The sequence below is a fragment of the Vigna umbellata genome, chromosome 9 (genome assembly GCF_029865625.1).
Source record: "Vigna umbellata cultivar VRB3 chromosome 9, Vumbellata_1.0, whole genome shotgun sequence".
NCBI lineage: Eukaryota > Viridiplantae > Streptophyta > Magnoliopsida > Fabales > Fabaceae > Vigna > Vigna umbellata.
The window spans coordinates 38827405-38843671 of NC_142173.1; the positions used below are offsets into that span (position 1 = coordinate 38827405).

Consider the following 16267-nt stretch of genomic DNA (forward strand, 5'->3'; position numbering starts at 1 on the left):
TCCACTTCGTCCAATTTCTCCACTTCGTCCACTTCATCCACTTCCTCTACTTCCTCCACTTCCTCCACTTCGTCAACTTCCTTAACTTCCTCCACTTCCTCCACTTCCTCCACTTGCTCTCCTTCCTCCACTTCTGATGACTGATGCAGAGTAGCTGATCTACTGATCCGAGAGATCTGATTCAACGGAGCTGTGCTGAACTTCGAGAATTGCACCTCGAGCTTCAACTGAGAATAATTCTCGGTAGCTCCAGCGGAGGTCTGGAAGAGATGTTAATGGCAGCGGAGGAAGTGTATGGTGAGTTTAATGAAACTGGATGATATGCTCAGTGAAGGACTACAACTCAGGCAGCCGTCCATACAAGGAAGGAAGTTGCAGGGAAGGTTTAAGCAAGTAATGACTTTCGGAGGGAGAATTGGCAGCAGCAAATCTCAACAGAATTTCATTTATCCAAAAGTGACTTTACAAGTGTAGCTACCATGAATTTATATGTGATCCATGGAGTTGTAGCTATGATGGAAAGCGTGACCCATGTGCAAAAGGTGAAAGAAATATGAAAAACGTGCTAAAAGCTAAAGCAACACGTGAATTGGTGGAATTGAAGGACGGAAGTGCTGCCGTGGTGTGTTTAGTAAGGCCTGGTGGTGCAGCTAGCAACTTTGACCATCAACTGGACAGTTTTACCCTTCTCTTGGTGTCTTCAAATTCCACTTAAATTGAAGGAAAAGAACGCGCCCTGTTGTGTCCATATCTTCAAGCTCTTCTTGAATTCTTCTAGCCATACTTCTAGTAATGGGTCCATGCCCTAAGTCATCATCTCCTTCCCCTTGAAGAGGATTTGTCCTCAAATCTAAATCATCATCTGTATCAAATCCTGCAAAAGGACGAAGATCAGTAACATTAAAAGTAGAATGGACACCATATTCTGATGGAAGGTCTAACTGATAAGCATTATTGTTGACCTTCTTAAGGATTTTAAAAGGACCATCCCCTCGAGGACTTAATTTGGACTTCCTTTGAATAGGAAATCTTTCCTTTCGAAGGTGAAGCCAAACCAAGTCACCTTCATTGAAAATGACTTCCTTTTTACCCTTATTATGATACTTAGCATATCTCTCACTTTGTAGTTGTATTTGATTACTAATCCTCTCATGAAAATTTTTAATGAATTTGGATTTAGATATTCCCTCTTGATGAACAAACTCATGTGAAGAAGGTAAGGGAATCAAATCCATAGGTGTGAGAGGATTAAAACCGTATACAGCTTCAAAGGGAGATATTTTAGTAGTTCGATGAACTACCCTATTATAAGCAAACTCCACATGTGGAAGATACTCATCCCAAGATTTGTGGTTACCCTTGAGGACTACTCTTAATAGAGTGGATAGAGATCTATTTACTACTTCAGTTTGACCATCTGTTTGAGGATGGCAAGTAGTAGAAAAAGACAGCTTAGTCCCTAATCGAGACCATAAGGTTCTCCAAAAGTGACTAAGAAATTTTGAATCTCTATCAGAAATGATGACTCTAGGTAGTCCATGAAGTCTAACCACATCTCGAAAGAATAACCTAGCCACATTACTTGCATCATCTATCTTGTGGCATGGTATAAAATGAGCCATTTTGCTAAAACGATCCACAACCACAAAAATAGAATCAAAACCCCTTGCTGTTTTGGGTAGTCCTAAGACAAAATCCATGCTAATATCTTCCCAAGTGATGAACCAATATTTTCCTCACTTCACTTAGTTTAATGTACTAGAATTAGTCGGGGAATTATGCTTAAACGTCCGGTATTTTCCTGTTTTTACTAATTGTGCTTAATTTGATCGAAAATTCTTATTTTAACTAATTTGAATTATCTGAGCCTATTATTTTCATTATTAAGTGCAGGGAAAATTTTGGAAATACAATTCGGGACATTTACAGATGAAATGAGAAATGAATTTCATTTAAAAGATGCAAGAGTTGGTTTGGGTGCACAATTATTACATGGAATTTTTATTCCAGCACTGAGAAAGAGGTCACGGCCATACAAAAGGGTGCATCACGGCACTAAAATGCTTAACGGAAATGGCTCAATGTTCATGCCACATCACATAGAAAAGATTTTTTAATCATTTTGGTTGGAAAGGAAAGGTTCACGTGATGCTTTCATCTTGGAAAGTGCACAATGCTTATTAAAATGGAGAAGGGGCCACCTCATGGTTTTCTTTATTTTGTGGGTCAGCTACGTAAAGAAAGAAGAGGGAAATGGAGTTGGTGGCATGCAAAGCAAAGTGCTGAATTTTATTTTAGTAAGTGGTGTCACGGCCCACCTGGAAAAGAAGGAAGTGCAGATTTGTTTTACATTACACAAAAATCTTTTGGTTTTGGCATTTGAAAAAGAGGCTCACGGAACCAAGAGGCAAAGCACACGGCCATTCATTTTGGCAACATGTTTTGGAATAAAAAAATGATGGAGGGGACCACTTTGCAAGTGCTCACGGTTTTATTCATTCATTTTGGCATGGCCCACATCCACATGGAAAGGAAAAGGTTTTGGATTTTCAATGGTAAATGGTGTGATGCAGAACACGTTGCAGCTTTTATTCTTCAAAGCTCACTGTTTTGGAAGATTGGCCCATGGACAATTGATTGTGTCAAGCAAAGACACGGCCCATACCTTCTTCCATTCAGCAGCACGCGTCCACGAGAAAAGAGGGGGTGTGCCCAGCTGAAGCAAGGAAGCAGGCGGCCCACATCTCATTTCTTTTCCAGCACTGCATGAATTGAATTGAAGCACACCCGGCCCACACTTGGCTGCACACATCCAGCAGCTTGGAGGTTAAGGCATGGTCCAACAGGGGTGTGCACAGCAACGTGAAGGAGCGTCCAGGAGGTGGCATCCAGCAGTCCAGCTTTCATCCAAGCATCACGGTGCAGTGGCAGCTGTAAGCACTTTTGGAGGTGCACTTGGAAGCGTCCAGCAAAGCAACGTCCCTGGTCCAGAATCACTCCACGGTCCAGCTTGGCACAAGGGCACACGGAAATTGGTCCATGAATAGGGCATGCTATATTAAATGAAAAAAATGAGAGGGCTGGGTGTGGAGCGTCAGCCGCCACCCTTTCTTTTCTGCTTTGAACAATTGGGGGATGCGTGCAGCTGCCACAGAGCAGAAGCTTTTGATTGAATTTTATTGAGTACAGTTTCCAGAGGTTTTTCTTGTATCTTAATGCTTGACCAAGAATCATTTGCTCATTCTAAACATTGGAAAGCATTTACTGAAATAGCTTTATTTCCTTCTCTGTTGACGTTTTTATGTGGTGCCATCTTCTCTAAGAATTGTATTTGAATGCTTGTTTTACTTGTTGCTTCTTTATTTTATTCCATGAGCCTTGTCACTGCTGCTGGAAGAATGGTTTACGGGAATGTGATGCAGGAAAGAGAATGAGATGCGGTGGTTTATGAATGAAGGGATGTGCACTGCGCTTTTCATTTTTGCTGGAGAAATTTTATTGGAGCACGCGGAGGAAGGGCAGCATCGTGTTGGAAGCAAGAGAGGAAAAAAGGATTGCATTTTCTTTATTTGAAGGCTACGGTCAAGCTGCTACAAGAGATTGGGTTTTTATCATTATTTTGCTGCTTTTACAATTGAAGTTTGCGCGATTTTCAATGAAGAAAAGGGGATACAGTATTTTCGTACTTTTAATTTAGAAGCTCGGTGATTTATTTGCTACAAGGTGCTTGATGTATTGTTTGAAGTCTCGTTTTTTTTATCATGGTTTATGCATTTAATTAGTTTATGTATTTAATTTGTTTATAATCTAGTACTCCGTAGGCTAACATAGAGCGTTCGATCTCGTAGGCTAGTTCTTTCATGTGTTTTTTTTTTTTAGTCACTAGTTGTTTGGTTTTATTTCATTTCGAATTTTAATTTAGTCAATTGCATTCACAAAAATTTTTCAAAACCCCCCCACTACGTGTTGATCTAAGACTGAACCCAATTTGGTCCTTGAGAGACGACCTAGGAGTCACTTCCTAGCACTATACTGCATTCTTTTATGCACAACTTTTGTTGGGAGGTGCGACCCTCTCATCACCAAGGAGTTGAAGCAATGGGTAAGGGAGTGTAAAGACCATGAGGCATTGCTCTAGATTTGGATGTTAAACAAGTAATGCACTTGAAACAATGCCTTTGGACTTCTCTCCTCATGTGGGGCCAAAAGAATTTCTCTTTTAGCATGCTTAAGGTTTTATCAACCCCAAAATGCCCCATCAACCCTCCCTCATGCATTTCTTTGACAAGAAGTTTTCTCTGTGAGCCTTGGGGTATACAAATTTTGCCTTCTTTGAAAAGATACCCATCTCTCACATAGAATCCTCCTTGTGGCTTTTGCAAACATTCCTCATATAAGGTGGCAAAGTCACTATCCTGAGTATTGATAACAGTTGAAAAACTGTTATTTTCATGCTTAAAGTTGATACTAAAAGCAACCTTTAGACTTAGAAACTAGCTTGAAATCATGCCTTTTGTTTATATTTTCAGAAATAAGAGAGCTGGACAGGTTTATGCTTGATTTAAGTGTTCTTGTGCAGGTTTTGAGGTGAATTTGGTGAAAGAAGTGAAGAATAAGAGAGAGGACATTAGAAAAGACAAGAAAGAGGGCAAAAAGGAGAAGTCGAAGGCACCGCTCAGCGGCAAACTACCGCTGAGCGGCACTCAAGAGGTGACGTTGGAACCGCTGAGGGGCAAAATGGCCGCTGAGGGGAAGAAAGAAGACGCGCAATCACCGCTGAGCGGTAAATACCGCTGAGCGGCACTTTTTGGGCTTGGACTTTTGTAATCTTTTGTAACTCTAGATTAGTATATAAGGGCTTGCACGTCCTATAGTTAGCATCTTTGGCAGAAACGAGGCAAACACTCTCTCTTTCACCCCTTTGAAGGAGGATCTTGGATGCTCAGGCTACCTCTTCACCTTTATTGGGTTTATTCTTTCATACTTTCATTGTAATTCATCTAGGTTCACCATGAATATGGTGAACTAAACCTTGTATGTTTGTTGGGGAGTCAAAGTAATCTCTTGAAGCTCTCATATATGGATTTGTTGAGTACATCTTTGAATTAAGACATATGCTTTCTTTCATCATTAGTTAGGGTTTTTCCTCTTTGCTCAATGCTTGCATTGTTTAACTCATTCTAATGCATGATTATTGGTTTTGTTGATACGGACACGTACGGGGAAATCTAGATCCGGGGAATTTCTCCCAATATTATACTGACAATATTATATTGGTTGCCTTTAAGCTCCTGCACTTATGAACTAATCATTAGGAATGCTAGGAATTGTATGAACTATTTGATTAGGGAGAAGCCATCTAGAATGGTACATTAGAGAGTGGCATTAACAATGATGATTTGAATGTTGAATTCCTAAAATATATGAGAGTGGATGAGATGAAATTGACCCCCAACAACATATTCATTCATATAATTCCTTGAAAGTGTTTATCTTTTGTCTTTGCCATTGATCAATTCATGCATACATGTTTACTTTTCGTCTTGCATAATAAAATCCAAATATTTCGTTTGTAAGTCTTAGCTAATCAACAAATCACATAACTAAACTAGGCCGTGAGTCCTTTGGGAGAACGATACTTGGTCTTACCAAGTTTATTACTTGAAACGATTCGGTCATACTTGCCGATTGTGAAACAAGTTTGTGACATCATATTTTGGTGCTTACAAATTTGTCCATCAAGTTTTTGGCGCCGTTGCCGGGGATTCGTGGTTTAACTGGTTAATTTGTGTGATTATTGATTATCTTTGACTTATTTTTTTTATTTTTTAATTTAAATTTCGAATTTTTATTTTATCTTATTTTATTTTTCTGTTTATATTTTTCAGTTTGTATTTTATTTGATTTTATTTTTATTTTTTTTGTTTTTTTGTTTTCTGTTTTTCTGTTTTCTGTTTTTATTTTCTGTTTTTTATTTGATTTTATTTTATCTTTTTAGATTAGATTTTATTTTATTTTATTAGATTTTATCTTTTTATCTTTTTAGATTAGATTTTATTTTATTTTATTCTATCTTTTAGGTTAGGTTAGATTTTATTTTATTTGATTAGATTAGATTAGATCTTTTTTTTTTTAGGTTAGATTTTATTTTTATCTTTTAGATTAGATTTTATTTTAGATTAGGTTTTATTTCATTCTATCTTCTAAATCTTCTATCTTCTAAATCTTTTTATCTTTTGAATCTCTATCTTCTCCTATATCTTTTTGCGCTAACAATTGTTTTTAGGGTTTTGTGCCTAATGTCTGCAGAATGCAATTTGGTCAAGAGTTTAACTATAGGGGCACTCAATTCTACCAAAGTAATCTCAACCAATGGTGGGAACCTCACTCAAGCATGGATCAAAGCCAATTTTGGCAAGCTGCTGGACAATTTGAGAACCAACCACAACAACAATGGCAGCAACAACCCTTTCTATCAGGAAGTTTGGATAGGTTGGAGGACACCCTTCAACGATTTTTGAAGAATTCCGACTCTACTCAGAAAAGCATTGAAGAATCATGTAAAAGAATGGAGATGCAACTTCGTCACATTAGTCATATATTAAATGATGATGTTAATACTGATGTTAACCTTAAGGAGGAAGGGCAAGTCATTATCACTGAAAGTGACAAGATTCTTGATGAGGAAAAATTAGAGGGAGATGAGGAAAGGGTAGAGAGAAAAGAGAAAGAAGAGTTGAGTGAGAAAGATAAAGATGAAGAAAAAGAAAAAGAATTGGTTGAGAGAGAAGAGAGAAAGAAAATTTGTGTGAAGATAAAGAAGTTGAGAAGAAAAAGAGAAAGGAAGAAAAAAAATAAAAGAAGAGAAAAAGAGAAAATTTAGGGAGAGAAAAAGGAAGAAAAAGAAGATGAGAGGAAAGAAGAAGAAATCACATGAAAAATCACATCCTCATCTAAAGAAGAATCATAGGAAGGAAAAGAAATTTAAGTGCTTCATGGAAATCTTCAAGAAATTGGAGATTAAAGTTCCTATGATTGAGACACTGCAACAGGTTCCTGGTTTGATCAAATTTCTGAAGAAGTTCAGTAGGAAGAAGAAGAAAAAGAAGAAGGAACTTGAGCTTTACTAGGTCAAGCTAATGACATTAAAAGAGCGCTTGCTGGGAGGCAACCCAGTGAATTTAAAAACTTTTGATTTGGTTTTGTAATTTTTAATTTGTGAACATTAGTTTTGTAAATATTTTTGTTGGATCCAGCATCTACTGAAGGATGTTAGGTTTGTAACACCTACTGATGGGTGTTGGTGAGAAAATTTTGCACCTACTGATGGGTGCTGGTAAGTTGGAAACACCTACTGATGGGTGTTGGTGGAATTTGGGTCAGGCTCGTGACGTTAAACAAGCGCTACCTGGGAGGCAACCCAGTTGATTGATTGTTTTTGTTTGTTTATTTTAGTTAGGGTTTGCATAAGCATTTTTAACAATGAATTGCAGGGAACCTATGAGGGACATGTAGGGAAGGCACGTAGGTCAAGAAAAGAAGGAGAGGAGCACATCACGAAAGTGCCGCTGAGCGGTATTTTACCGCTGAGCGGTACTCTCGCAGACTGGGCTTTAGTTCCCCTTAGCGGGACCCGAGCCCATTAGGGTATTTTTATACCCCAAGCTGCGTTTTAGGGTTTATTTCCCGACTTCTCTCTGCACAAACACTTCCACACACCTTCTCCTAGGTTTTCCACATCTTTTCACTCTTCCCTCTTAAGAAAATCTCTCTTCTATTCACTTTTTCACTAGTGTGCTATCAAAGTTTGGGGTTGGAAGAGAGCATTCTAGTTTGGAAGCATTCTCATATCATCTAGCATCTCCACCCAAGTAAGTAAAATGCATTTTGTTCATTCTAGGGTTCTTGAAATTGACTGTGATTGTCAAAGCATGAATATTTAGGGGTTTTGATTTCTATGCATGATTTGATGATATATTTGATGTTTGAACCGATTAAACTGCTTGATTATGAACTGGAAAACTGAAAATTGCATTTGGGTGGAGTTAGGACAGTTTAAAAACGAGATTTGCAAAAAATCTGCAGATCACCGCTGAGCGGCATTTACCGCTGAGCGGCACTCTGCCAGATTTGCTTTTTCTGGTTTGTTGCGTGTTTGAATATGGCACTGGTGGCGCTGAGGGGAAATTCTGGCCCTCAGCGGTGGTTTAGCTTCAAAAGGAGTTTTGTTTTGTGTTTACTAATGATTAACATCATGTTCTGTGGTTTTGGATTTATGATTGAATGCAGGAATGGCATCTTCTTCAGGAAAGAGATTGAAAACCATGGCAACCAAGAGAAAGGAAAAGGAACCAGAGCAGCCCCATAATGGCAGGTTCCTCTCTAGGAAACATGAGAAGCACTTTAGGGTGGTTCAGGACAGGAGACTTCTAATGGAGAGAAAGGTTGGAATGATACCTAACTTTGCTCCTCAATTTGGAGAGCAAGTGTTAGGGAATGATTGGGGAAAGCTAGCCACTTATCCAGCACCTGCCAACATAGCTGTGGTGAAGGAATTCTACACCAATGCAAAGAAGATTGGTGATTATCCAGCTGAGAATTATTTGGGCTATGTTAGAGGCCATGCTATCAGGTATGATCCTGACTCCATCAATAACTTTCTGGATACTGTGTGGGCTGGTGAGCAATGCCAGTTTGCTCTTAGCATGGAGGAAGGTGCTGACTTTGAGGATGTTGAGAGAGTATTGTGCATACCTGGAGGACACTTCCAAAGGAATAGATCTGGCTCAGTGGTTAATATTAGGAGGACAGATTTGACTCCTCTTGCAAAGTATTGGATGGCATTTTCTCATGCCAACATTCAGCCATGTTCACATGTGTCAGATATTACTCTCAGCAGGGCACTCTTCATCTACTGTGCTATCAGAAACTTGAATGTTAATATTGGGCAGGTGATAGCTGATGAGATTAGTGTGTGTGCTAACACCTCAAACAACAAAGCACCACTGGGACATCCTTCTTTGATCACTCACCTTTGCAAGCTAGCTGGGGTGGACACTTCTGTTCCACCATTTGAGAGGCCAAGAAAAGCTATAGATGAGGCCTATTACAGACAGTACTGTGGAGGTGAGGAGGCAGCCCAGCCAGTGCCACCACGCCAGGCTCGTAGAGAGAGAAGGCCAGCACAGAGCAGGACTTCTACTGATACTCATGAGGCAGAACCATTCCAGATGAGGGACATGTATATGTCTCTTATAGGTGCTCAGTTGCAGTCCATCCACAGAGGGCAGGTGGCCACGGCTGAAATGATAGTGGGGATGTATGATACCCCTCCAGCACACAGGTGGACTATGGATGAATTCCATAATGTGGTAGCTTAGCCAGAAGAACCATGGCATGGAGGAGCTGAAGCAACTGAAGCTTCAGCCCGAGACATGGATGAAGATGAAGCTGAGGAGGAGGATGCATTTGATGAAGATGATGATGAAGAGGAAGAGGAAGATACAGAGAGCTCGGACTGATGAGGAGCTGAGATAGCATTTACTGATGAATGCTATCATATGATTATGCTTTTGTGGTTTAAGTTTTCTGAACTTATTTGTTTTTGTTTTTAGATTAGGGTTTGATGTACTCTATTGAACACCTGGTTTCTTGTGATGGTTTGCTATTAACTGTGATTGTGTGATAAGTAATGCTGAATGATGCTTATGATTAATTGATGTTGAGATGATGTGCACATTAAAATGCTTATACAGGTGATTCACAAGCTTTGTGAACAAATGCAGGGTATCATGATTGTGATTGTGAACTTAAGCAGGATGTGTATGTCAAATGTGAATGAGCTTATATGTGAGGTTTTGAGCTCCAGAGTTGTTATTGTTGAATGCTATTACTTTGAAAGCATGAATGACTTTGCCCAGGTTTTCTATGATTGAATCAATTGCTTGTTTTGCATCATATGATCAAAGGCCGTATTTTTGAAACCCTTTTTATTGGCCAAATTCATAAAGTTAGCCTTCTAAAAAGAGAACACGTTGTGTTCTATCCTTTGAACCCTTAGCCTTAAATATACACTGAACACCCTTGATTGAAAATCTTTACCTTGAGTTAAGTAGAAGATCTTGTGTGGTATTGTTAAATGTTCAAGTTTGGGGTTATTGGGGAAACATGAAAAAGGAAAAAGCATTGAGCTAACAGCTAAAAAGTAAGAATATGCAAAGAAAAGAAAAGAAAAAGAAGCAAAGCTCAATGCAAATGCAAAAGCAAAGGCAAAAGAAAGTTGGGAATGAATAAGAAGATTGTGTTGTTATGATTCTCTTAACTCAAGGATTTTGTGATCCAGAAAAACCAATTTTCTTGTTAGCCCAGCCACATTATAAGCCACTGAAAAGTCCTTGTGATGATGCATGCTTGTGAATGTATTTGATTGTGGTTAAATGAAAGGCAAAGTTGATTCATGTGACATTGTGATAGTGGAGTGAATGAGTGAAACACTTTACCTCTTATACACTTGTGTGTTGAGTGAAATACTTTACCTAGTGAGGAAATATTCCATAAGCACTTGAACATCCATGCTTAATTGATTGATCATTCATGAAAAATAGCATTTGTTGGAATTTAAATGACTTTGTGAACACTAAAGCATGTGCACATCTTGATTGAACTCTTGGTCTTAAGTTTGAGTGAAGTTATTACTTATCTTGAAAAGAGGATTTTGAATGAGTGAACCATCATATGAATTGGTTGGAGATGGAGTTACATTTTATTTGCTTGAGGACAAGCAAAGTTCTAAGTTTGGGGTTGTGATAACAGTTGAAAAACTGTTATTTTCATGCTTAAAGTTGATACTAAAAGCAACCTTTAGACTTAGAAACTAGCTTGAAATCATGCCTTTTGTTTATATTTTCAGAAATAAGAGAGCTGGACAGGTTTATGCTTGATTTAAGTGTTCTTGTGCAGGTTTTGAGGTGAATTTGGTGAAAGAAGTGAAGAATAAGAGAGAGGACATTAGAAAAGACAAGAAAGAGGGCAAAAAGGAGAAGTCGAAGGCACCGCTCAGCGGCAAACTACCGCTGAGCGGCACTCAAGAGGTGACGTTGGAACCGCTGAGGGGCAAAATGGCCGCTGAGGGGAAGAAAGAAGACGCGCAATCACCGCTGAGCGGTAAATACCGCTGAGCGGCACTTTTTGGGCTTGGACTTTTGTAATCTTTTGTAACTCTAGATTAGTATATAAGGGCTTGCACGTCCTATAGTTAGCATCTTTGGCAGAAACGAGGCAAACACTCTCTCTTTCACCCCTTTGAAGGAGGATCTTGGATGCTCAGGCTACCTCTTCACCTTTATTGGGTTTATTCTTTCATACTTTCATTGTAATTCATCTAGGTTCACCATGAATATGGTGAACTAAACCTTGTATGTTTGTTGGGGAGTCAAAGTAATCTCTTGAAGCTCTCATATATGGATTTGTTGAGTACATCTTTGAATTAAGACATATGCTTTCTTTCATCATTAGTTAGGGTTTTTCCTCTTTGCTCAATGCTTGCATTGTTTAACTCATTCTAATGCATGATTATTGGTTTTGTTGATACGGACACGTACGGGGAAATCTAGATCCGGGGAATTTCTCCCAATATTATACTGACAATATTATATTGGTTGCCTTTAAGCTCCTGCACTTATGAACTAATCATTAGGAATGCTAGGAATTGTATGAACTATTTGATTAGGGAGAAGCCATCTAGAATGGTACATTAGAGAGTGGCATTAACAATGATGATTTGAATGTTGAATTCCTAAAATATATGAGAGTGGATGAGATGAAATTGACCCCCAACAACATATTCATTCATATAATTCCTTGAAAGTGTTTATCTTTTGTCTTTGCCATTGATCAATTCATGCATACATGTTTACTTTTCGTCTTGCATAATAAAATCCAAATATTTCGTTTGTAAGTCTTAGCTAATCAACAAATCACATAACTAAACTAGGCTGTGAGTCCTTTGGGAGAACGATACTTGGTCTTACCAAGTTTATTACTTGAAACGATTCGGTCATACTTGCCGATTGTGAAACAAGTTTGTGACATCATATTTTGGTGCTTACAAATTTGTCCATCAAGTATACAATTCTTTTATGTTATCAAACCCAAGAATTTGAGCTCCTAAAGTGGCTAGTAAGATATTTCTTCTTGACAAAGCATCTGCCACTATATTAGCCTTCCCTTTCTTGTATTTGATAACATAAGTGAACTGTTCAATGAATTCCAACCACCTAGCATGTCTCTTTTGCAACTTGTGTTGGCTCTTCAGATATTTTAGTGATTCATGATCACTATGAATAATAAACTCCTTGGAAACAAGATAATGTTCCCAAGTTTGAAGAGCCCTCACAAGAGCATAGAGCTCTTTATCATAGGTGGGGTAATTACAAGAAGCACCATGAAGTTTTTCACTAAAATAAGCAATTGGGTGTCCTTCTTGTAATAACACAGCACCTATTCCGTGTCCAGAAGCATCACATTCTAACTCAAAAGTTTTGGCAAAATTTGGAAGAGCTAGAATGGGAGCTTGAGTGAGCTTCTCTTTAAGTAGCTCAAAAGCCTTTTGTTGTTTGTCTTCCCAAATGAATGTAACATCCTTTTTCACCAACTCATTGAGAGGTGAAGCTAGACTAGAGAAGTTAGGCACAAATCTTCTGTAAAAGCTGGCCAATCCATGAAAACTCCTAACTTCTCCTACATTCTTTGGGATGGGCCATTCTTGGATAGCCTTTACTTTCTCAGGGTCAACATGGACCCCACTTTTATTGACTACAAAACCAAGAAAGATGACACTATCAACACAAAAGGTGCATTTGTCAAGATTTGCAAACAATTTATTGGTTCTAAGAATTATTAGAACAGCTTTCAAATGTTTTTCATGATTTTGCAAATCTTGACTATATACCAATATGTCATCAAAATAAACAACTACAAACTTCCCAATGCAATCCCTTAACACATGATTCATAAGTCTCATGAATGTACTTGGGGCATTTGTAAGACCAAAAGGCATTACTAGCCACTCATATAACCCAAACTTAGTCTTAAAAGCAGTTTTCCACTCATCACCTTCTTTGATTCGAATTTGGTGATATCCGCTCTTAAGATCTATTTTGGAGAAAATTTGAGCCCCATGTAATTCATCCAACATATCATCAAGTCTAGGGATGGGATGTCTATATTTTATTGTGATGTTGTTGATAGCCCTACAATCACAACACATGCGCCACTTCCCATCCTTTTTGGGTACCAACAACACCGGTACAGCACAGGGGCTTAGGCTCTTTTGAACCAAACCCTTATCTAGTAATTCTTGGACTTGTGACTCAATCTCTTTGGTTTCTTGGGGATTAGTCCTATAGGCAGGCCTATTAGGAAGAGTTGCCCCTGGAAGGAAGTCAATTTGATGTTCTATTCCTCTTAATGGTGGAAGCCCATTTGGAATTTCTTTGGGAAATAGATCATTAAATTCCTTCAAAAGTTTTTGTATTGAAAGAGAAAGAGTAGTAGTCTGAGACTCACTAGATGTGCAAGTGAGTGTTCCTTGGCAAAGAAGAAGGTATGAAGGTTGCTCAACTTGAAGTGTGTTGTTTAAAGTCTTTTTATTTAAAAGTACTTCATGTTGAGTGACCTTGTGGGAAGGAACACTGGACTCTATCACCTCTTTTTCTCCACTCTTTTGTTTTGGAATTTTTTTCTTTTTCTGTTTCTTTTCCTGATCCCTAGCGGACTTCATTTGTGCTTGATCTTGTGCCACTTGGTTAGGTGTCAAAGGTTGAAGCACAAATTTCTTGTCTTGTTTGTGCACAGTTATGGTATTGGTAAGACCATGGTGTATAGTGTTATGATCAAATTGCCATGGTCTACCCAATAGCACATGGCAAGCTTCCATGGGAACTACATCACAAATAACTTCATCTTTGAAGTTCCCTATGGATAGAGCCACTTTAACTTGATTCTTGACTGTAATGTCCCCATCTTCATTTAGCCAATGAAGTCTATAAGGTTTGGGATTGGGTATTACAGCAAGATTCAGCTTTTCAACTAGTCTGGTGCTACAACAGTTGCAGCAAGACCCACTATCAATAATGAGAGAACAATAGTTTTCTTGAATTTTACACCTTGTATGAAAAATGTTCTCCCTTTGTGATAGTTGTTCCAGACTTGGTTGACTGCTAAGCACCCTTCTCACCATGAGAAGTTGACAATCATCCGCAAATACTTCCTCTTCTTTTTCCGTATCACTCTCACTATCACTGGTGGGGGATTCACTTTCACTGCTATAGATGTCCTTTCCTTTTAAAAGAATGGTTCTTTTAGTAGGACATTGAGCAGCTATATGACCCCTACCTAAACACTTTATGTCACTTGTGCGAGTGTGTGAAGAGGATTCTTTGTTTGGTTTCTCAACTATTTTGGCTAGAGGTTTGAGGGGTTCTTTTGCTTTAGTAAATTTCTGATCAAAGGGAGACTGAAATCTTTTGGCAGAAATTTTCCGCTGATTTTGTTGTTCTACCTTTATACACATTTGAACAAGTTCATTCAAATCTCTATAAGGTAGAAGTTCAACTTTATCCCTTATTTCCAAATTTAACCCACTCAAAAACCTAGCTAAAGTAGTTTCCTCTGCCTCTGTGATCCCTGCTCTCATTATGTATAGCTCCATTTGTTGTCTATAGCCTTCAACAGACATAGACTTTTGTTGTAACCTTTGGAGCTTATCCATGAGTTCCCTTTTATAGTAAGAGGGAATGTGCCTTTTCTTGAGAGCAGCTGTGAGTTCATTCCAATATTTAATGGGAGGAAGTTGTTGTCTCAGTCTCTCTTTGACTAGAGCAGTCCACCAATACATTGCATACCTTTGAAAACTAAGGGTAGCTAGAGAGACTTTCCTTTCCTCCGACACCTGTTGACAAGCAAATATTTGCTCTACTTTCATTTCCCAGTCAAGGTAAGCCTCAATGTTATCTTTCCCATGAAAATGAGGCAATACCACATTGACTTCCTTAGGAGGAGGAGGAAAAGTTTCATAGTCACGCCTATGCCTTCTTGATGAAGAAGGATAGTAATCTCCTACTCTTAAGTTTTCTTGCTCACCTTGGGATTCTCCACTCATGCTTCTCTCCCTATATTGAACTTGTTCATCTCTTAGCATTTTCAACTCATTAGTAACCATGGCATTGTGCAATTCTCTTTGAATCTTTTCTTGCCCTATTTTCCTTTCAATTTCTTTGAGTTGATTGACAAGAGTTTGAAAACAAAATTGTTCTTTAGGCTCCTCATTAATTCTAGGGGAGTGTCTTCCAGACATTTTATGAACTTAAAAATTTTCTTGAAGTAAAGACTAAGAGAGTTCACTTGAGGACAATATTCCAGGTAAGAGAGGTGGACCTTGTAGGTCACTTAAGTACCAAGTCTTGCCTTGCCAAATATGTCCTTAGTTACTTACTAAAAGTCTTTAAATCAAAATCACTTCTAAATTCACTAAATATATAGAGACACAAACAAACACAAAGAAAGAAAACCTTAGACTCTAATGTCGGACTCTAAGACTTCCTAGGCGAAACTTGCAAAATAAAAAGAAATTAAAGGTGAGGTCTCCTAGGTGAGGCTTAGAAAATTTGGAATCTAAGACACACTCACCGTCTACCAATTTTAAAGTGATGAGACTTTAAGTCAAGTTAGCAACTGAGGGAAGAACACTTATGAGCTCTTCCACTTCACTTGCTTGAAATGGCCAACTTACAAACAAAAATGGAAAAGAAAAACAAAAGCAATACAATGGAAACAACAAAATTTGGTGGAACAAGAATGTAGTTTAATGTGGCAGCTTTGGTTGCTCTCAAACAAGTAATGAATCAGAGATTCATGCAATTCTCTCAGCTGCAAAGTGACTCTCTCCTAAGCTGGAACCGTGAAGAAAATCTGCTGTGAAATTGCTGTGAATTCTGCTGTGAATTTGTTGCAGCAGCCACACCACTCTACCACTCCGTCAGCTTTACTATGTTGGCTTGTCTAACCATTCTCCTTACTTCCTTTGATGCCTCCTTGTATGTATAGAGTCTAAGTTGTAACACACCTACACAGCAGTCCAGTTCAGAACTTACAGTTTCTCCTCATACTGCCAGTAATTACCAAAATATTGACACCAACACAGAACCTTTTATCAAACAGGTTATGTGCAAGAATTCCAAAAAATTTTAAAATCAATGAATTAAGCAGG

At 38.5% G+C, this 16267-nt stretch overlaps 1 protein-coding gene across 1 annotated transcript; it reads right to left on the reverse strand.

Annotated features, from left to right (window-relative positions):
- Nucleotides 1–4079: 4079 nt before the first annotated feature.
- Nucleotides 4080–15220, reverse strand: LOC148193472 (uncharacterized). The gene is made up of 6 exons (XM_088099429.1): nucleotides 14615–15220; nucleotides 14209–14560; nucleotides 12981–14007; nucleotides 12743–12836; nucleotides 12127–12307; nucleotides 4080–4423 (listed from the first exon to the last, which is right to left on the reverse strand). Exons 1-6 carry the CDS (start codon nucleotides 15218–15220, stop codon nucleotides 4080–4082), a joined length of 2604 nt encoding a protein of 867 aa, XP_087955555.1.
- Between the last annotated feature and the right edge of the window lie 1047 nt (nucleotides 15221–16267).